General features: G+C 32.3%; 1 protein-coding gene and 1 long non-coding RNA gene across 4 annotated transcripts in view; one reads left to right on the top strand and one right to left on the bottom strand.

Moving 5' to 3' along the window:
* The window catches only part of LOC105339713 (serine/threonine-protein phosphatase 6 regulatory ankyrin repeat subunit B), a 77,781-nt gene that overhangs the window by 48,918 nt on the left and 4,717 nt on the right, over positions 1-24,146 (bottom strand). Inside the window, exon 3 of one of the 3 annotated variants that reach the window (XM_066068563.1) lies at positions 8,046-8,197. The exons of 1 other annotated variant lie outside the window; for it this stretch is intronic. In XM_066068563.1, the coding sequence (XP_065924635.1) occupies positions 8,046-8,069 (24 nt within the window). In that variant the 5' untranslated portion in view covers positions 8,070-8,197. Of the gene's footprint in view, positions 1-8,045; positions 8,204-24,146 lie in introns of those variants that run through there. One more of the 3 variants, XM_034474376.2, reaches the window with a different exon arrangement.
* Positions 3,513-9,161, top strand: LOC136270577 (uncharacterized). Its single transcript, XR_010708371.1, has 3 exons — positions 3,513-3,731; positions 8,059-8,276; positions 8,780-9,161. It is a non-coding gene; the product is annotated as an uncharacterized lncRNA (long non-coding RNA).

Below are 24,146 nucleotides of genomic sequence, written 5' to 3'. Positions count from 1 at the left end.
ATAGCAGAGGTGTAACAGTGGCAATAAATAAGATAGGTGGTATTTTATGTCCAGTTGGGTGTTTAAATGATTTCTTGTTAGTAAGAGGCAAAAGTGATGGCCCACTGTTCATCCATTTAGCATGTTCAGGAGGCAGGGCTTTAACTAGGTATCAGTTTTCTTCTGTGTTGGAAAAGGCGTTGAACACCCTTGGGATACAAGGGAGGTTTAAGGCTCACTCCTATAGAATTGGGGCAGCTACAGCTGCATTTGAGGCTGGTTGTTCTCTAGAAGCTATAATGGAAGCAGGTCGCTGGAAATCTAAGGTGTACAAATCATATATTCGTTGTTCAGTCTTAGGTTCATGTCAATAGCTGCTAAGTAGCATTGAGAGGGAATAGGATATCGCATTAGTAAGATTACATGTTTTCATTGCTGAAATATTTTTTTCCATATTAACTTTCTCAAAGTATTGCAGAAGTTGATGTTAAGGTCTGGTGTGTTGGCTCGTCAATCATCAAACATGCATTTACTGAAGCACTATGCAGAGCTGGTGGAACCAATTTGCGACTTGAGAGACTGGGCATAAGTATATGGTGGCAGGGTTATTCTGGATTAAAATTTCTACATCTTAAGAGCAAGCTGCATTTACTCAGAGAAATTGAAGCTGCTCCAGACTTCCTGGTAATGCATGCTGGGGATAACGATATTGGTCTTAAACGTATTCCATTAAACGAGTTGATTGAGATTGTTTGTGATCACGTAGAAATTATTAAGCAACGATTTCCTAATTCAGTATTGGTTTGGTCTCAGATACTTCCGTGTAAAACTTGGAGGTATTCGCAGGATGTTGTTTGCGCGCACCAAATCAACTGATGCCTATGTATTGTTGTGCTGACTTATTGCAAAACATTGTGACAATTGATTTGTGCATGTGAAGTTGCTGAACTGTTGAACCAGTGAATTGTGTAAAGTTGTACTTGTCTTATTATATAATTTTCATTTAACAATAATTCAACATATTATTAAATAAGTTTAAAGTACTTAAATATGTGACCATCCGCGGTAAACCCGGGGTGGTCAATTTCAAACTATAATATTGATGATGTGTTGATTGTTGATGAATATTTGTTGTGACTTTTGTTTCAGTGGGTTTGCCCAGATGTTGTCAATGGCATTCCACATTTCATTTATGCCACGGCCAATACTCGCCAAATAAATCTTTAAACATAATATGTTTTGGGGGTATTTTTTCTCTGTGTAAATAAAATGAAAAAAAACCAGAATATCCGTGGAGAAATATATTTTGCTTGTTTGATCAGGCTGACGATCCACTCTGCTACTCTTTTCTCTGAAAAGAGTAGCAGAGTGGATCGTCACCCTTGGCTAGCGAAGATGGAGTTCGATAGGCACTGGCAAAAAATATGTGACTTATTATTATGATATACTAGCTATATTTATTAGATTCAATAGGTTATATAATGTACTACCCCCCCCCCCCCCACACACACACACACACAAACACTTTTCTTTCATCTTATTCTCACTAACTTCCTTTTTCAAGTAGTATACAGGTACATTTGTAAAGAGATATATGCATAATATATAGACCTACATTATGTTCTTTCTCTTTAAGAGACAAGCTATTACATTGTGAGACATGTGTACTTGTATCCTTTGTATCTTTTTCTGCTGTCTTTGTCTTTGTCAAATAAATCTTTAAAATAAATAAATAAATAAAGCTTGGTTATGTAAATGTCAACAATACGGTGTGTTGATGTATCTATTTCGTAAAAATTAAAGTATTCTTATTTTCGATATTCCTCCAAGTAGTATAATTAGAATGTGAAAACAAATTGATACACAACTTTTTTTAGCTTGCCAATTACAATATATATATATATATATATATATATATATATATATATATATATATATATATATATACATGTATATATAAGAAGCACTAGCAAACAAACAACACTCGTTATCTAAAGTGTCGGATCAATATATATATATATATATATATATATATATATATATATATATATATATATATATATATATATATATATATATATATATATATATATATATATTGTACAAGTTTGTACCTTTTATCACGATATTCATTAGGGTTATGTATGACTGGATGAAGGGAGATTATCTTTGTAATAAATTGTTATCGTGTGCATATACAGAATAGGGCTGCTAGAGGGAAGGCTTTGGACGTCTAAGCAAAACACCTCATATGCGATTCTTCATTCGGAGAATTATGGAAATTTTTGTGATAAAATTTAAAGATGTAAGAAAATAGGAAAATACACATTTGGTCAAAATAAGCAAAAAAAAAAAAATATTTATATTAACTAATAATACAATATGATAATAAAAAAAAATTGAAATATTTACGTAACAAACATTATTAGTATTTCATATCTGACGTAACGTGTAAATTATAACGACTGTGTATGGGCAAAAAAAAATCTCACGTGATTTTTCGAGACTGAAAAAAATAATTGACATCTCCTCCGAGTCTCTTACCAGTGCCACACAACATTATTCAGAAAACTTTGCTTTCATTTGGACCGATTGTTACATTAGAAATAGGTTGAACTGAATCAACTCCGTATATACCCGCTTCAACTTTACATATAGTATGGACATTCTTTTAACTACCTCTGAACTTAAAACGTTAGTTTCCGACAGTTAAAAGGTTAGACCCCCTTTAAATACCAAATTAATTATTTACAAATCATTTTTATGTTCATTTAAAACTCCAGTGCTGAAGAGTAAGAGTTCCAGGAAAGGTCACATATATTTCACATAAAAGGGAGGGAGATCTCAGATAATCTAAAATCTAGCTCCAGTGGCCAGTGAAAGAAAAACACCCTGCTGGCCGTTCACGGTCATTTTTTTTTAAATATTCGGTTTCATTTACAATGCACATAACAGGCATACATTTTATTTCTACAAACAATCACGCATACAATGCAGGTCACAAATTAATTGAATATGACCAAGTGCCAATTAAACTAGTGATTTTGAAGATGTAGTTAAAAATTAAAAATTGTTAACAGACAACAATCGGCAATAGGTTAACTGAGTGACTGAAGGGACTTAAATAAGAAAAATGTTCATTGTACGGTCATACCCCCTTAGAAATAAAAAAAGCCTCCATCCCTTTCTAGTGGGCAGTATTCTCTCAAGACCGCGAAATTACAAAAGAAAATGTTATAAACTCCAATACATTTTTACTGCATTGCCATATTGGCTCTATTCATGGGTCATGAATTTCAAATTTAAGTAGAGGTATGGGACTTACGATTCCGTATCTACCGCGCAACTCCGAATGACGTAAACCAATTCGCATTCATTAAATCTGTTTGTTCAATTCTAAGGTATTAAACAATAAAATTTATAGTGGAAAGGATTTTATAGGTTTTTAAAAAAAAAATAAATCGTGAGTATAAATGATAATCTTATAAGAGTTAATTTAACCCAGAATTCATTTTTTACGACATAAATATCGGTTCAGTTTTCGGCAAAGCAGAGGAAACGTGGATATGATTTTGAACGCTGAGAAGACCAATCGCCACATAAAGGTTGCTAAAGATCAGAAAAAGGATGGTCTAGTGCGAACGTGGACGCTCTCTTGGGCAGATCAATCACATATTTTGATATTACAGCTGAAAAATTCTCATCAGAGATGGAGGAAGATGACTCGACGCCAGCAAAAGCGATCTGTCCAGGTTTGACCTACATTCATTGATAGAGTAAAAGTATTTGGTAATCTCAGCAGGATTAAGTTCGTCGAGACTGCAAGTTTTTGACAGACGTTTCCTCAGATTTTCAGTTTCGGCTAATCTTGCTGAGACTAGAGTAAAAGTAAAATTGGTATGGACATAATTGAATTTTTCTTATATAAATGCTATTGCTATGGCGTTGTAATGCACAAGCATTGGTATGTAAGTTAAAGATACCTATGACTATCAAAGTAGGCATCGTACATATTCGTTAGTAAAGCCCCAAGCACTTGAGATGTAATTTCATAATAAAAAAAATAATTATAATCATTTATACAAGTTTTTGACAGTGTGCCACTATGGTTCAATACACATATCAGAACACAGTAGCATTCTTTATGTCTCTCATTATTAATAGTTAAACTTAATTCTAACATATATCAGAATTTGTATCCTGTCGTCACATGTTTCAGATAATCAGATGTTTCCAGTAGTCGATTTTCAACGCATGATTCAAAATGATGTCATACCACACATACGAAATCTCATGTCGTCTCTATGCATATTCATTAGTCAAATTATGTGGCATTCAATTTATATTTATACTCTGTCCCAAGTTTTTGCTTCCACTACTTTTCGCTCGATACTTCGATAATCATAAATATCTTTGAGTTCAAACTACGTTCATCCACTATAATGAAAAATGTCCACATTATATGTTTTGAAACGCCCCCTATACCGCTTTGGGTTTCAATACACATTCCAAAATAAAACATCTACTGAGATATTGCGTTGCATCAGCTATTAATAATCCCGGATGATAACGTGGAAAAATTGTGCGAGATGTCCGGAGTACTACAAAATGAAAAGATGTAAACATTTCCGTAAGAAATTTGTTTTCGTTCCTGTGAACTTTTATGAGTGAAAAATGATTATTTGTCAATTAAGATATCTTGGATATTTTCCTTTTTATCGACTTCAACAGCATTTCTTTCACAGGTATGTGTTTTTTTTTTTTATTAAAAACAAGAGATGTTTGTAAAACACTGGAAAGATCCACAAACAAAAGAACATAAACTGCAAATATTTGGAATGTTTGTCTAAGTCCAAGGGGCATAACTCTGTCGAAAATTGCTCTATCACACCAAAATCAAACTAGACCTAAATATTATTTATATAAACCTGTATACCAAATTTCAAATCAATATGTGCACCCTCTGCGAAGAAAATGAGCGGAAACTGCAAATAACTGGAATTCTCCTACGTCCAAGACCCATAACTCTGTCGAAAATTGCTCGATCGTACCCAGTATCAAACCTGACCTAGATACATGTATCATCATGATAAACCTGTACACCAAATTTCATTTCAATATGTTCATCCACTGCAAATAAAATGAACGGAAACTGTTGGTGGACCGACAGACCGAACGACCGACCGACAGACAGCAGCAAAGCAATATGCCCTCCCGTGTTCGAAGGGTGGCATAATAATCAAAGTACTGAAGTACTGACGGGAGTTGATTTTATCAATTACCGTGGAATCATCAGATTTCGTGGGGGCCAATTTTCGTGGATTGCTGAAATTGTATAGGTTCGTGGGGACGTACACTGTAATTTCGTGTATTTTCGTATACCTACAAAACGAAATATGACTTTATAACCCTAATATATAATTCGTGGAGGATGTTAATTCGTGGATGAGAGGTACCCACGAATTCCACGAAATTTGAGCCACCACGAAATCTAATGATTCCACGGTATTATTTATCACAAAATCAAGGATACGTTATTTTGCTTGGCAAGTAGTTTATAATCTCTCTTTTAATTACGCACATATTCTTATGATATGGATTATCGGACTTTTTCTACAAGAATTTCGAGAAAACCTCTTATGAATCATGTTGTGTTATATCAAAAAATAGAATTGATTTCATCTAACTATGTAGCGGTATTCGAAATATTTCAAAAAGTGTATGGATCCAACCAATAATGAATTCTAGGCTCGTTTAACCAGATGCTCGACTGTCTCCGTTAATCTCCGATAAGTAAGAGATCAATCGCAACTTCTCGTGCCTTTCCGGCAGCCTCGGAAAAACACCTCGAATGTATTAGCATCATCGGATGTTACAAAATGGAGTCACTTTCCATTAAAATAAGTATCGGCTAGACAGTCTTGTATGTCGCCTCTGTGTTATATTTTAGTGTATATCGTTTACTTTAATGAAGTATAGCTCACATCTCAACAGATCATGCAATGTGTTGTATTTATATCAAGTTCTATAAAAAGGGGGGTTGTCATGGACGCCTAGGTAATACATTCGAGGTGTTTTTCCGAGCCTGCCGGAAATGTCCGAGAAGTTGCGATTGGTAAGAGATACCAGGTCACCTGATAGCTTGATGATGTGACCTCTAAATATAGACTGACTCTCTGCTAGTCAAAGATGTACGGAGTCAGCCGATGGTTGAACGAGACTATATTGAAATCTGGCGTAGGAATACATGTATACGACTGCAAAAAACTTCTAAATTGTTCGTGCTATTTAAAATCTGACTATTTCTTAGGTATTTATAAATAAGTTTCCTTTTTAAAAAAAATGCTTCAGCGTATATTACATCGAATTTATCGATTATTTTAAAGAATTAACTCTTGTCAGCGGTGATGATTTGTGCTAAGGTCCAAACACTGTTTCAGTTTCGGTTTGCCAGAGTAACTGCAAAGGAGAGTTGATTAAAATCAACTCCCAAAAGGTGATGGAAGCAATAACTCGGGACAGACTATAAGTTACAAGTAGAAACTGCAAATGATGATGACTTTGATTTTGTATCAGTAATTTCTGATGCTATATATGAGTGAGGTTAAAAATGATTTGGTTTAGATAGAAATTGTAAACTGACAGCCATTATGTGTGGCGTTAAGAGTTAGACTATTGGAAATCCATGACGTCAGGAGATGTATTGCGTGTACCCTGAGGTCCACACAGAAAATATATAAGCGAGGTTAAACCGGATGCTATGGGGAAAATTCAGTCTGCGCATGAGCTAGCCTGGTTCCTGTGCGTAATGGGTAGCTCAGGGAACCAAGCTAGCACACGTTTATCTGAATCGGGATCGGGATTCCGTGCCATATGTACACATAAGTTCGAAGGCGCTGTAATTGTAAAGTTGTCGGTAAACAGTACAGAAACAAAGTATTCCTTTTAAAAAATGATTGGCATGTAATATGAACTATCAGTATTATGAAATAAGTTAATGTTATGCCGAAACTACAACTTGCATCAACAAGCATAATTTGCAATGTTTTGTTGTTTTCCGAATACACAAGTAACTTAACTTTACTTTTATAGTAGGCGAGGCTAGAGAACTTCCCGATTAAATTTTTTTAAGCATTTAAGTATGATTGAATAATTATGTCACTGTATAAAAGTTTAAATCTCAAGAAAAATGCATCATATGAATATGAAATTTTTAATTTACACAAAGCTGTCACTGCATAGTTAACAAAGTAGTGCGAATCGTAATGTGTGCGCAAATAGTAGAATTATCCGAATGCCTGATACTGTACATGCAAACTTCATTCATAGATAGATCATAATTATTTTAGAAGTATGAATCCTCTAAATTCTGAGATAAAAAGTTAGGGCTATACATACATGTATACGTAATACAACGTACAAATTTAGTGGTTAAAAGCAGAGGGCTAGAGCCGGTGGAATTTCTGATAATCTTAAAGCTTTCACTTTTTGGAAACACATACAAATGGTCCACGTATTGTAGTCCTTTTTTAAAGGACAGCAACTTGTTTTAAAATAGAAACACAGATTGAACACTTTATGTAATGATATAAACTATGGTATACACGTTAACTCATAATTGACATATTGACAGCAAAATAAATTTCAAATAGGTGTGGAATAGATGTCAAGTACAATGTCAACCTCAGATGGTGTCTTTTTTCCCGTTAAAACAGTGTCTGGAGTTTTTGTGTGACTTTCAGTCTTTCACAATAATGCCCCCCCCCCCCAAAAAAAAAATTACTTTTCACAGCCCCATGCCCTTCTCCATGTTGAAATATTTGCATTTATCTGATTGGAGAACATCTATTTAAAAAGTAAAGCTTTCATAAGTCATTGTCTAATATTAACTGTCCCTCTCTTAGTAAATAGTATTATGTTTGTTAAATCTGAGTTAACCTCAGAGTCTGTTTATGCCTTTATAATATCAAGTACATATGCATTTTTTTTTTTTACTGATCAACTTTGCCACCAACTGGTGCTCGATTTAATATTTTCCCATGGTGCAAAAATTCCTGATTATGTACCTTAATATTACAGATGGTGACCATGAAGAAGTTGTCCAAATGTCTGATTGTGGTTGGAGACAGTGGAGGTGTTTGGTGGAATTAGAGATGGAAGCAGATACGCATTTAAGAGAGCTCGATGGTCGTGGCCATTTGTAGACTGTATTGATCTCCTAATGAAGAAGAGCTATATATAGAAATATGCTGGTTGGCAGAATAAATAGAGAGAGTGAAGTCATGACGGTTTATCAGGTATTTGATAAATTACTAGTACATAAACTACTAGGTAATTTCATTTGGTACAGTGTATCACTGTGATTGGTTTAATTTTCATGGAGTTCAAGGGTATACTCTTTCATATCAACAAATTAAAACCCCCGTACAGTAAGGTAAAAGTTAATGTATTATTCCATATATATTTTTACTGAATCCTTAGTTCCAGCGATTATCACTGTGCAATTTATTTGTTGTCATTTATTTTATTCTGTTTATATAAGCATGAGTGTGCCAATTGAAAGTCTTTCATTTTTTTTTTAAGTTTGTTTATTATATCAGTAAATTCTAAATTATATGATTTTGAATGCCATGGAAATCGAGCTACATGTCGTTGAATAAACCCTGAATTGTCCCAGCCCTAGTCTTTGTGAACCATAAATTGTACATCCTAAGAAAGCCTTGTGTTTGAATGTCACAACAGTTTTTAGATATTTCTCTATGTATAAGTATTTAAGTTGATGCTATTTCCCATGTTTCAGGTCATTCATCTATGATCGGGGCATTTTCTGGAAAAATAAAAAAAACTTTTCAACAAGATCGAAATCCTGTTGCACATGTACTTTGTCTTTCAATTCCAAATCAACACCTCCTCCACATGATTGCAGTATCAACTGGAAGGGAAAGTTCTATGAAGGCCAAGGAGAGCGACATGATAGAAGAGATGGTCAAGGATGTGAATTATGGGTCTGTTTGTATAAAGACAATAGTTGGTGATGAAGATAACACAATGATTTCCAAACTTCGGACAAACATTGACACAAATATTGGTAAAACATTGGATGCTCATCATGTGAAGGAAATCTAAAGGAACCATCTATACATGTACTTTGTGGAAAAATAACACACAGCTTTAACTTTCAAAGTCATACAGTATCTCAAAAGATGGTTATACTACATCTTTGCCCCAAAAAAGGCGGATGTTGCAAGGATAAACCAAGTATGTGCTCTTGTCCGCTTCAATATTTATGTTAGATATACATGTATAATAAAATTGTTGATAGCGTTCGTTCTGGAGCGGTAATTGCCAGCTTCATTATTTATGCTAGATTGGTAATACATGTAATAATGTTGAGAGGGCTTTTGATTTGGGTGCATTATTTGTATAAGTTTGTTGATTTATTACATTATATACATGTGAGGAGTTAAATGTCCAGTATAAACTTGATTAGTTTTAAAAAAGAAATTATACTATAATATATGGTTGTAACAATAATGGACGTTGTTCTGCCAAATGGCTTAAAATTATATTCGGCATTTGTACTGTGCATTTTGTACATGATGTAATGCTGATTTTAATCTTTTTTTATGTTTCAGAGTTGAAAAAAATAATTATGAGATACATATAGCAAATCATAAATTAAATATTTATTTGTTTATGCCTACTAGAATTATTTTGTTCCTACCTGGTTTATTGTTATAAGGTGCAAATGGTTTAAAAATTTGTATTTTAACAGAGGAATTTCAAGTTAAGCAGAGGAAATTTGGGATTTAAATGAATTTTTTTATACTTTTTTTGGTGAATTTTATAAAGTACTAGCATTGCAATAGATATTTTTTATTGACTCAATGTTTATTGACCAAAAGGTTCGTATTGATTATTTTATCTACACTAGAATAGTGATCAAGTGAAAATGGCGCGAAGTTGTAAAAACAGATCAGAGTAAATTTAGACTGCAATATCTTTTTATCTAAGTCATTGACATATGAGTTTCTCCTTTTTTCAGTGAAAGCAAAACATTTGTACATTTCGTTCAAGTTCATAAATAAAACTTCTAATTATATCAAAACAGATTTTTTTACCATTTTGCATTGAAGGTCAACACAAAAAGCAACAAATTTGAACCATGCAGAGGAAATACGGTCGCACATTGTATGATACTGAGGCGGTTTTCAGAATTTGTGTAATTAATTGTTCTTCTGTCAATGTATTATAAATAGCATGTAAGAAAAATGAAATAAAATGATTTTAAACAATGTAGCATTGTTTCATTTCTTTTGCAAGTGGTGTATTTTGAACGGAAGTATTTCCAACAAGGGTATGTTTGGATACCGTTACCATGGAAACAAATATATTAACCTATCAAAAAATTGTTAAATTCTGTTAGAAAAAATGCAATGCTATATGTTGAACAAATTTTTAAAAAAAAATTAATTACTTTGGTGTCAGTCCCATACTCCCTTAATACATATCAAAATCATGCATACAGTTTATTTTGAACTGTTGGGATATGGAGAAAAAAATTGTGAAGATAAAATACATTGTCACTCTTTGGCCATTCGCCCTGCCCAAAGACTCAACCCCTGATTCAGATCCATTCATCTCACAATTTATGTAGACGGCTTCAGGAACATCATAACTATTAAGTTTAATTCAAATCATAATAGGAGTAAAGAAAATCTTTAAGATTTAATACAATTTTACCGTATTATAGCCCCGATCGTTTAAAAACTCATTAATTAGATAGCAGGTCACGTGGTACAGTGACGTCACATGCGACCTTAGGTCACGTGGTACAGTGACGTCACATGTGACCTTCTTCGAACAGCTGATTGTAAACAAATTGTAGGATTAGCATTATCTTCTTTAAATTTTGACATGTATTCACCATGTACGTTGTTTTGTTTTTAAATGCTGACTAAATCAAAAGACTCTTATTATTCAGTCGTACATGTTTGAGCCACCAGTACAGATAAAAAACGATTTTACCGAAGACGCGACGTTGAAGTCGGCAAAAACGATCAAATTGTTCGACATGTAAACATTGTAAATACAACTTAATAAGTATTATAGCTCAAATAAATCAGTTTAAGGTGTTTATTTATCAAAATCTATAACAGCCTTGTTTTTTGGCGTTCCTTACTACTCAGAATGTTCATTTTTGTACAACTGTGGTGCACAAGAAGTTTGTTTCTTCGGCCGTTATTGGGCACAAATTTCTAAAGTTGTTCACTCCATTTTACACTGGATTACAAAAGCAGGCAAGAACGTTTTCCGTAATCATTGTTTTTTCTGTAAAATTGCATATCCGCATTTTTTTTATCCTTTTACGTATAAATGTATATCAACAAACTTTGTCTATTTCTCGCGTAAACATTCAATATCGTCACCTTGATCCTTGACTTCTCCCACAAAAAAATAAAACTCACAGAAATCTCACCTATACCGTACCGATTATGATTTCTGCAGAGGTGAGCTATGAATGAAGATTTTTGCAGAGGTGAGCTATGAATGAAGAAATCCTTTATACAAATACGACGCATGCATGAACGTATAGTTTAACAATAACAATAAGAAAACGGCTATTGAAGCAAGGTGGTATCCAAATGGCGTCCCTTTTTGTTATTTTTCTCCGATGATATTGCGTTATGTATACATTTATAAATCCTCTCGTCGACAGATAAATTCTTATTTGTCGCAAGATTTCCGCATACTTTTGTATGCTTAAAAACTTAAAAAACTTTTTTAAAAACCAAGTCCAAATCCCCATTTTTGACGGCTAGACCACCCGCTGGAGGCACAAAACACCATCATGTCCCGTTATCGGCAATTGAATAGGTGATAATTAGTTTAATTGTCGTTTAAATCCAATCCAATTACAAAGATGATTAACAACACCTTCTCGCTCGGGGTCGCATATGATGTCACACATCATGGCGGGTAGATCGAGAGAGAAAATATGCATATCGCGACATTTGAATTTCATCGCTTTCAAACTCATGAATTAGGCAGAATATTTTATGAAAACGATAATAAACTTCATTTATGATGAGTATAGAATGATTCAATTTAAAAACTTCCGAAAATTGAAAATAACATGCGATATGTCCTTTAAGTAATAGTAATTTATTGCCTTAATTCATGAAGTAATGGTAATGTAATGCATTATTTTACAATGTAATTCACCCCAAGCCTGATTTCAACTAAGCCGGAAAACATGAACATTAACAATTAACTTGATTCTTCAATCGATAAGATTGTATATAATTATTGATTGATGTATAAGATTTCCAAAATGTATAATCTATTGTAAATTTTGCTTACAATGCATTGTTTAAAATTTGAATTCAGTTTAATCAACTAAAGGGCCAACAAACGAGAAGGCAAACTTGTTTTTATTTTCTTTGAACAAAGTTCCTTTCGAGACAAACAGCAGTCATACTGCAAGTAGCCAATGAGACACCTATTTTATTTGTAAATCATCTGTGTATAACCCGTCCCGATTTTAACTTTGGCTTGCGCATGAAGTTTGGTTATATTAAGGTGAAAGATTGTCAAATTAAAATTCACAACTTATCAAAAATAGCACATTACGTTTGGGAAGTTTAATTTCGATTCCACCATCAACCTTTTCAATTGATTAATGATCTCGTACACCAACTGAATCGTCAACGGCGCTGTGCATTCAGTTACGTAACTCATTCCACATTTGAACCCGAGCAAGCATATTTTGATCAATAAAACTATTTGTTTATTTTCTAAATAGAATTTTGTTGATACACAGAGGACTTTTAAAAAAGATTTAATGCGCGTTTTTATAATACATATTTACTGAAATGCATGAAACTTTCTGCACTATTTTCTTCCGCGTAGACTCAATTCGTGTGTTCTACGCGTGCCTTCCGGTTTGAGACTTTGGCTGACAGTAAACCAATAGACGGGGTCACGTGACCCCGTCTTAAAATGAATATATTTTCTGCTTTTCTTTAAATAATTTTTTCACCCTCGATAGTCTTTTCAATGAAATTTTGAAACAAAATAATTAAAAGTTACCATAAATTTCCTTTTACAAAAAAGGTATACTTCTCTACATGGAATACAGAGAAGTCAAAATATTTTAATTTTAAGAACTTCCATTAAAACTGTACTGTAGACATAAGATCTAGAAAATTTTTAACATAATATGAATATGGACTAATTATCCCAAATCATATAATCAAAGAGCACACGACGGGTGTAACCGGTCAGCAGAGGATGCTCACTCCTCCATGGCACCTGATCCAACCTCAATTTTTTAAGAGGTCCGTGTTCGCTCGTTCGCTCTGCTCCTGTTTTGTAATATTCCCTTGGACCCTTGAATTTGAACACTGTTCGTTTCATTTTTAACTCCACATGTCATATTAATGTATGGTAGTAACTATTCTGTTTGCAAACTTATGTTCAATTTCTTATGAAATGAAAAAGTGAATTATGAGCATCTAAACCAAATTCAGAGAAGAATTTTGCAATTATTGTTAAGCATCACAGAACAAACTTTTTAAATACTCCTTAAAATCTACGCAGGAATCATAACTGCATTGGTTAAATTTCATTTTTATATAGGTGCGTCGACTTTTTTATTTTCAAAATAAATAGAAGTTGTCTCTCGTTGTTTAATCATTACTGAATAGAAATTGCTGTAAAAGTATCCAACTCGGTAGATCATATAAAGACAGGCATGAAAAATAAACATTTATTGCATCTTAATGTGTGCTACTTTTTTTTTTAGATAAGAGACATAAAAATCACAAATATATCAAGGATTCTCTTTTTTTGGAATAGCATACCAACTACTACTATATTATTTGATATTTTTGCTATAGTTTATTCCAGTGAAGAAAAAAGAGAAACATAGTTTTTCAAAAAGTTTGAACAATTGCTAATTGGATGGTGTTTAAAATTCAATCCAAAGTCATTGAACCAAACAATCATGCACTCTTTCGAATGTATGGGATTGAATGAAACAATTTTGTTATGTACCCAAACATTCTGCAATTGCGCTCAAATACAATTATTACCACTATGAAAACAATTCGTCCAACTTGAAAATATTCCAGTAAACATTAAAGGAATATCTAAGGTATCTGGTTATCAATCTGTCGCCAAGAGCCACATTCACTCTATATAAAGAATCCAACGCTCACGTGATCACTTCATCTCAGAAAATAGTCCTAAATTTTAAAAAGGTGTCTCTATTCTTACTGATTCAGGTTTGGGCAGGAAAAAAGAGATGATGATAGATAGTTCGTAGTGCGTTCATTTTTAGGATGAAACATTTGTAGTTAGTGACTGTGGATTCAAATGCCATCGCATACAAATTCCAATTATCTAAAGGGGAAAAATCAAACTTTTTTTTTCGTTTGGTTGTTTCTTTTTTTCTATTATTTGGCGTTTGTTTTCTCTTTGTGCCTTTTTCTTTTTTTCCAGAATGTAGCATATATATGCCAAACATGAATGATAATTTGTTTGTTTTACAAAAGGTATAACCAGCAGAACAATAGTGCGATTGCCGATATACTTCGCGTATACATTATGATAATGAGAAGTCGTTTGTTCATATGTCAAATTAATTTTTTTTTACCAATTAATTGCTGAAACTTGAAATTTCCGTAAAATATTAATATAATTTAACTTATAATAAATAGATATGTGCAGGCTGTATGAAACAGTTCAGTTGATTTAATGATATATCGCAGGTATTACGCAAATTACATTGTATAGTAAATAGTGAATGTTATATTATGTATAGTAAACTATTACATTTATATAGTTAATATTAAACAATTATAGCCGTTTTGATGAGGTCAATACCTGGTTTTACAGAGCTGATGAAAGTGTATCGACTTCAGGAGCATATACTTTTAACATGTCTCTAAAACTACGTAAAGACCGATATCAAAAGGCTATGATTTTTTATTATAATAAATCGAAAACTAATTCTCTTCAGTCTTCTTAAAGAGGTTCAATCCTCTGATTTTGGGTAGCCATTTTGTGTCACCTCTAGTCTAAAAATTATGTGTCATATATGAATTCTACCTGTAAATTCCTTTTTTACAATGCCAAATAATTTCAACATATTTCAACAATAATTCAATATTTCTATCGACATATATTGGCATGTTTAAGTGATATTTCATAAAAGTAAAGAAAAAATTTTGTTTTGAATTTTGGTTAAGATAAGTGTGTAGATATTAAAAAATACTTTAGAAAAAAACTGAGACTTTTGATCGCAGGATCCAACGTCCTTAAGAGAACAACAGTCAGATGTTTTGTTCATAAGTATAGACATTTATTTCGAAATTGTGACGGTACAATATCGCACAGCAAAAACCAGAGGCGTATTCAGCAGAGCGAGAGCTCGCGCACGCTTGCCATAATTTGTGTTGCAGGTATAGGGATTATTGGCAAACGCTCGCGAGCCCCTGTTCTGTTAAAAACGCATCCGTTTTTTGGTCTTTAAAACCTATTATTACTTTTGTGGGGATATAATTTTTTTTTATTTTTTGGTATAGCAAGGTTTATAAGAGAATGTATAGCACGATCATGTGACATCAATTGACCAATATGCTTAGGATAAAAACGATATTTTCATGTGACAGCAATTGACTAATCATATTCTTGCGATTAAAACAATATTGTAATAATGTATCATATAAAGTAAATAGTACATGCGTATTTATTAATATTATATAAAGAATAAAGTAAAAATGATATCATATAGAGTATATAATGATTATCTTTACTTATATCCTAGCATAGTGCTAAGATATATGTTCTTCAAAACAAAAGTGCATTTCCTTTTTTTTCTCTATGCAATCGTCTGTGTAGAAAGTGAATAGGACCTGTGTTCCCATTAGATAAATGAATCCGCAACATAAAAAGGTTTAGTAATGAGATAAGGTTTTGCTTACAGTGTACCATAATTTATTTTGAAAACATGATTAGAGAAGTTTAAACTATGATCAAATCAAGAATGTTACCTGAAATGAAAGAAATTGAAATGTTCAAACCAAGGCTAATAAGCGCAAGTAAGATACAACAAGAGGTCAACTGACCATGAAAGTCACGGATGAGTCATAGCCTGAGTTTAATGTTTGGAAAAAAAGTTTATAAAAGCGGGTGAGGAAGGGTGGGCAAAAATATGAGGAATCCCCTAGTTTTAGGGGCCAAAACTTGGTCTTTTGGTAACAAGAGACCCGCAGGGCTTTGAGGTGATCATCAATGAATAAAACTTGAAAAATTACAAATGAGAGTTTCAATTTAGAAACTAGAGAGATATATTATTTTGAAAAAAAACACTTTGATAAAGTTTACTTCTGAGATTGTAATCTAAGTTCATTTCAGTAGAAATTGGAATTCGTCTTCTACATGTATTTCGTCCTTTAGTAACAGAGTTTTCATGTGCACTCAGTTTAGAGAAGTTAACCCTGACATTGTGCAGTCTCTATTTTCAGGGGTAGTACCCCACACGGAAACTGTGTCATTGTTGATCTAGCTAACATGTTTAGGAATGTTCATTGAGATGTAATTTTCTAGGCAAAAATATTCCTTTGCTAGTACTGTTTGTATGTTCTTAATTTAGGAGCATTTAATCTGGATATCCATTTGCCATTTTCGTTCATGTTTTAACTGCTGTTTGCTGAAAAAATGAGTTATAGTACACGGGAGCAAATTTTCGTATAAGACTGTCAGTATATCTACATCATCTAGAATAGACATCATGCATTTATGCATAGTCCTTGTCACACTGCCACATGTACATATTAATATGTGTATTATCAAACAACAATAATCATGCACATGATTTACCGTATGACTGCCCAGAAAGACAACTGCAGTAAAAAATGAATAACATAAATACAAGGCTTTCAGTTACTAAAACATCTTGTCAACGAATAGAAAAAAGCAGATTTAATCAAGTACAAGGTTGCTGCAAGTTCAAAATCAGAATTAATCCTTTAGAGAATTAATCTTTTCAGAGACAGAGAGAAAGAGAGAGAGACGGGAGAGAAGAAAGAGAGAGCATACCCTGTGTATATGATCATGTTCATAATTAACTTTAAAACAAACCAAAATCATTCATTGAGAGAGAGAGGGAGAGAGAGAGAGAGAGAGAGAGAGCGAGAGTTGTTACATAAAATATGTATTCAGAGCTTTCACTGAGTAATTAGGAAACATTATGTAACTTATAACTATTTAATAAACTTAAAAGTGTTTACAGTATAATTTTACAATATTCATAAAAGTACCACTGAGACCAACATACTACAACTGCATAATAAATAAATCTTATTTAAGAAATTAATGAGTTCTAGCTTCTGATGCGCCATTCAGTAAATATTTTAAAACAATCTTGACTATTAAATGTCAATCATATAATTATGATTCCAATATAAGTCAGACGAGCATATCTAATATTTTGAAGCTGTATGAGCTATAATTTTTGAGAACCTTAGATTTTTAGGTACTATGCACAATTTATCACAATGATGGGACCTGGTTCATTTAACAGGCATGGGACAATGACTTTTTCCATAGGGAAAAGCATGGAATAAAAACCTCCTTACTATCAAGTACCCATGGGATGGAGACTTTTGTAAAAATGAGCTACAATTTTCAACTCAAGAGAAACAATTCTTTAAACATATTTTATTTTTAAACAAAGAAATAATCATTTAGGAGGGAGTTACTCCTCTTGTTATCCAGAACTGTCTCTTGCTCTCTTTAACTTAAGCATACACTAATATTGTATGAAAAGATGAAATAAGAAATAAGATGAAATAAGAAAGCTTATGCAATTCTGAGAAATAAATATGCGTCATATTGCCAATTCCATTGAGGTTTAAGAAAAATATAGCCGTTTAAGTGAACCTACCATTTCCACTTCCCCCTATTTAACACAGATTCATAGGGCTCTCTTTCAGTAATACATATTAACTTAATCTTTTAGACATCAATTGTTATTCAACCTCCTTGAATAAGAAACCTTATTCAGTACTACATACATCTACATAATATTTCCATGATAAAAGCATCAAATCACTTAGAAATACCCTTACATTTATTGTAATCCTCTCCGTATTATGATTTTCATAAAAAGGATTAGTTTGAAATATTTTACCTAATACTATAAAACTTGTAGCAATTATCTTGAGTCATTTCTCACACATATTTGAAATAGTCATCACTTATGCTAAGAAATTGCTCTTTTTTGGTTAATTGGATGATTTGTAGCATTTGTATTCACAATAAACATGCCGTCCTGCATGTGTTTTTCTTTTTAATTTCCATGAAAGAGGAAGTTAACAATCATTTTTAGTGAATATCTTATCTATTCTGGTTTCTAGTCTCGTTTTGAGTATGATGCCTGCCATTAGTTAAAATAGAATTCAAACACACAAGGGTAGCTGGAGATGGATAAGAATTTCATGAAATTTTTAAATGTGTTTCTACATTTTTGAAGCATTTATACAATAAAAAGGGTAAAAATATGTTGATTATTGTTCTTTTCAATAGTAGTAATTAAAGCAGATGTTATTTTAAGGTCAAGTGTACCTTTACATATCATACGTATACATGTATACGTAATAAAAGAAGGGGGTGATTTTTCAACTAATATAAATATATCTTAAATATCACTTTTGGACAGGAAGGAGCATATGCGTGAGTTTTTAAGATTGTGTATACTATGATAACTGCATTTGTTTACATGTAATTACTACATTTGAAAGAAAAATATATAAAAAATTGGGTTTATAATTAGTCAGGTTTCTCAATGTTATTTCATAAAACCAGACAACAAATTCACTGCAGGTTTATAAATTTAATGATAAAATTGAAAACAAAACTGTTTTATTACTGAATTATTTATTCTTATCTCAGTAATTAACTTAAGCCAGAATAAGACATTCCTACTTTCTGGAGAGGCCAAATTTTACTCAAGTGGTGGCCATTCTTCACATTTAAGAGGGAGTATTTATAAACTCTCCTTCTGTATGTATATAAAAACAATTGTTAACATTGTACTTTTTGTAATTAAGTCTCCCAAAAGAAGTTTGGAGACATTCTTTTTGTAAGCGGTTTAGGATTTTCATTAATTAAAATATGCAACGACAACATCATGTGGCATGTTATCTCATCTGAAAATTTCAAAACAATCGGTGAACAAACGAGCGAGATATTAAGGATCAAAGTTGGCGTCTAGAAGAAAAAAAAATTGAATTTTTTTTAGAATAATAGTAAGGTCTTCCGCTCCCAGAGGAAGACCTTAATTAGTGCAAATTAGCCATGGCCCGAGACCATCTGATGCTTACGGAAATTACTTTAAGTAGAAAAGTAGCCTTATTTTGGAATTATAAAACCATGAGAAGATCATATATTTATAACTAAACCCCACGCAAAAGTTGTGAGGGGTTATAATATGTTTTTGACTTGTCTGTAAGTCGATTTGTCCGTTAGGTTTTTTTTATGTAAAGCAACTCCTCTTAAACCGTCGCACAGAATTTCACTAAAGTTTGAAGGGAAGTAAATCTTAACATGTACATGTGCGTATAACCAGAATATTCCTGTTCTATTATTTTTCTAAGAATTTTGGCTCTTTTGCAATTATAGTCTCCTGGTCATTCATTGAATGTTCTCTAATGAACACTTTGAAACACAATTCCACTTGAACCACTGCGTAAAATTTGTTGACACTTTGAAGGGAATTAGTACATAATGTGAATTTAGAGTTTTGTTGTAAAGATGAAAGTATATACCAGGGCGGTATGTGAATATTTGCTGGAACTTGCAGCTTTGATATGTAATGATTTTATGGGATGCCCATTTATAAAATTATTTTGTGCTTTTAAAATGCATACTCAGCCATTTATTGTGTGTATCCCTGCAAGATGTTCATGAACAGTTCATGAGGATCACATGAACTCATTTATGATAAGTGTTGTTAAGTAATTGGGGAGTGTTGAATATGTTCCTTTGAACTACTTATTTTTTCCTTTAAATTGAACACTGTCTAAGGCCTATAATTAAGACAAAACACTTTTTCAGCTAATGCATGCATCTTTTAAAGAACATGTCAATGACATATTATACTAGTATGTTGAAAAGTACACTCTTGCTGTGGCCTTCTTAATGACATTTGTGAATATAAACATGTACCTGTGTTAATGTTATAGCACCAATGTAGATTTTACAAACAATTAGGTACAAATAATTTAAGATTCTAAATATGTATTTTTAGTCATCAAAATTTAAAACAAAAATGAGTCTCCTTGCAACAGTGAAAAGTAAGAAGGGAAATGTTTTATGGGTTAACATAAACAGAAATATTTTATTACTATTCAATAGAATTGGTTATTGTTGGTATTTATTTTCTCAAAATTTGTTCAACCTTATTGTTATAAGCTCTATTAAGTCATTCCAAAAAGAATATGTTATTGATGGTACATATAATAATAATATTTGACAAATTACCTAAAGATATACATGTTATTAGAATTGCTGTTTAAGGGGAAATTGTTTGAATGTGATCGATTGTTAGTACATGTAATTGATCATTAGATCGATATATTGACATCTAATAATTAATACATTGGTTGTTTCAACATTGCTTTTACTAGACTATATGATCGGACAATTGAATCATAAGTGTTTAGTTAACCCAAACATACAATCAGTTAAGATGATATATTTACAGAACTTTTTATCATCTGGGATAAAATATCCCAACATGGTGATTTATAGGATTATATTTACACAACGTATTATTCCCTCTATTTCTTACGAAAACTAATTGTTAATTCATAGTCTATAGAAACAGCCAGACTGAAATCTATATGCCCCGTTCATCGGTTGGTCAAAATCTACAGCGGCTGAAACTTGAGTAGAAATTGACAGGTCTGAAATTGACACACCCTGTTTATCGATTGGTCTAACCCTACAGCGACCTACAAAATATCACGGACTGCACGAAATAATCATGATGATGCCAGACTCTCAGTCTCACAGGAAACGATTAGGTTGTTCCTTTTAGCTAACCTACTTACGTACATTAACAGTAATTAAGCGAATTTTACTTACTTTTCATAATCAAATTATTGATTTATTAAAGAGAGATGTTAATATAAGCAATAAAATGCTTTCTTTGATGATCCATGCGGGTTATGAAGGTAACCATCATTGCAGAAAGAATTTACATAACCCGCTAAGTGGGTAATGTATTTTTTTCTGCAATGTCGCTACCTTCATATCCCGAATGAATCACCATAAAAAGCATTTTATTGTTTAACTAAATCCTATGAAAGCCTTTTAGAGGATTATTTATCCTATCAACACCAATGATGGAAGAAAAAATCCCACGGGAGTTTATATCCCACAAAGATTTTTTTCTCCCATGGGATTTGTGTGGGGTTTGAGATGGGATGAAAAATCCCACCAATCTCCCATTGGATTTTGATATTTGAGAGACAATTATGAGAAAACTTGAGCAATGTGTACATTCATGCTGACATGATAGGATCAGAGTAAAATGTCCCACCAAAATATATAAACAAAAGTAAGTTATGTATAACGGAAAGGGTAGCTAAAAGTCCGGACTGTGTCGTGTCCGGACTTAGATGTCGCACAGTTAAGTTTAAATCTTTAAATATAAGATGCTAATTTTGTTAAAATCTTTTCTCTCAAATCAATTGTCCAAATTTTTGTAGTTGTAACTTTTCAGTGAGACAGTCAAATCCGATTTTTTTCACCGGTTTTTTTAATATGAATTAAGTGTTGATAAAGTTTAAAAGAGAACAGAAATCAGGAAAATAATTTAACACCATATAACTTCCGAGTTTCAAAAACAGCTATTGATTTTAAACTTGCATCAGAACTATAAAGATACTTAAAAAGTAATGTCAGTAAACACGCGATAAAATGTCCGTGCAAAAGATTGACCAAAAAGAAAAAATAATTATCCTTTTGAAAATAAACTTGTGTATGTCATTTTAATAATGCCCTAAAATTAAGGAAACATAGGAATCTTTATTAATGCTTGTTATATGTTTGCTTATCTACCTCCCGGCAGTTTAAAAAGCGTTGATGTATTTAAAAGTTGTGGAGAGGTTTTATTTTTTCTTTAAACACCTTTATCTGTCTATCATATGTTCGGGGAGGGGGTTATTGCATGAAGATTCATCGGAAGTGGATCTGAATTAGCTGCAGAACTTTAACTAAATCTAGATATCTAAAACGTGTTGTTCTCTTTTGTTAAAATTGTAAGAAATCTAGAATTGTAGAAAATTATTAATTCTACTTCAAACAATAAAAGATAATAAAAGGAAGTATAGAAGAAAAAAAATGATGCACTTAGAAAATTTGATGTTCGTAACGTCGTGACGTTTTCGACCAGCTACGTCAAAGTCGTGTTAATATCTTTTATTAAAATTGTCATAAAATGCTTAAAACACACCAGATCATGGATATCTTAGTATATTTGTATTCAGAAAGAGTTGACTAACTGGAATTGACAAACAAGTGAGTTTGAGAATATTTTGACTTTAAGGGCCCTGTTCTCGTGACGGCAGTCATATTATGTTTTGTTTTTTTTACTCATTCATATGTTTGGATTGTTTCTATTGAAATTCGTTTCAGTACATTTCTTTTTCTTTTTTTTTTGGATCTACCATTACCGAAACTGAATGTGTGTATAAATGTTTTTATGTAAGTAGTTTACACGCAATAATTCATGGTCAAGTACCTTTGCAATGTGTTTTTTGTGTTATGATTTTAAATGCATATGTTAACACAACTTTAAAGTAAATTGACTCAAAACGTAGTAGTTTTTTTTTTTAATTGGGTATGATGACATCAAGGAGTTATTTTTTGTAGAAAAACATGACACCATGCTCTTCAGTGAAATCAAAAAGTAATCATAATTACAATTCTTTTCCCAAACATATGGATTTCTCGTATGCAAAATAAGAGTGATTTTCTGATTACTCTCCACTACGTATACTCAACAACCTGTAATCGATTTTAAAAAAGATAATAGTTTGTATAATGCCTTTTAGAATTTACACAGTAGCCAAAGCAAATTTTGAAATATGTTTTGGGTAGATACGCGATAAGGTTCAAGAAATTTTTATTATCATCGTTAGGATTAACAAGGTGGTAAAAATGTCTAAATAAAATTCCAAAGTTTAATTTTTTTCTGGAAATAAATAATTTTCTTAAGTTCATTACGTGTAATTAATAACCTATTGAAAGTAAGTAGGACGTTTCTTATTGATAAAAAGGGGACTGGTACCAATCTTTGTTGTATGATCTATGTATAAATATATATGATGCACCATGACACAGGGAACAAAAATATGAATGATTTAAAGTTGGTATTTCGAAGGTTTTCAAAATATGTGAACATTTCTTGTTTCAGAGGATCGGGACCACTCCTATGGGTCGTGTCCTATATGTCATTTAATGCGCCGTAACACAACAAACAATATGGTATGGGCTTGAATCTAAAAAATATCTCAACATATTTAGACTTTCCCGTCTCAGAGGGGTCAGAAAAACCCCCATACAGTCAAGACCTGTATACCATTTGATAGCAAAGGAACAAGGACATAAGGTTTAATGTTAAAAATATCAATGGTTTTCAAATAAGTTTGTAATCCTCAGTTCCAAGGGGTTAGGATGACCTGGGTTCTGGTTAATGTATCTTGCCATATGCAGGAAGTATATCTATGGTTAAGGGGTAGAGATTTTCACTAGATATTTCACAACTTAAGGACGTTGGATCCTGCGATCAAAAGTCTTTAAGTTCATTATAAAGTATTTTTTAAACATCTACACACATATTTAAACCAAAATTCAAAACTAAATTTTGGGGTCTATATGCTCCTTTCGGTGCTACGGTGTATTTAATATGACCTTTCTGCACTGAAAGTGCAAATTGCACATAGATCGCTTTTCCCTCTATAATTTTTTTTATCGAAATGAACCATGGTATAAAATAGAAATTTACATTATTTAGAATTAATAAAATTAAAATTATCGTAATGAAAAAGTTAGCAATTTCTTCACCTTATGGATATTTTGACCTTTTGGCA

The sequence above is a fragment of the Magallana gigas genome, chromosome 8 (assembly GCF_963853765.1).
Source record: "Magallana gigas chromosome 8, xbMagGiga1.1, whole genome shotgun sequence".
Lineage (NCBI taxonomy): Eukaryota > Metazoa > Mollusca > Bivalvia > Ostreida > Ostreidae > Magallana > Magallana gigas.
Note: the sequence above shows the minus strand (reverse complement) of the source record. Positions and strands in the feature narration are given on the sequence as shown.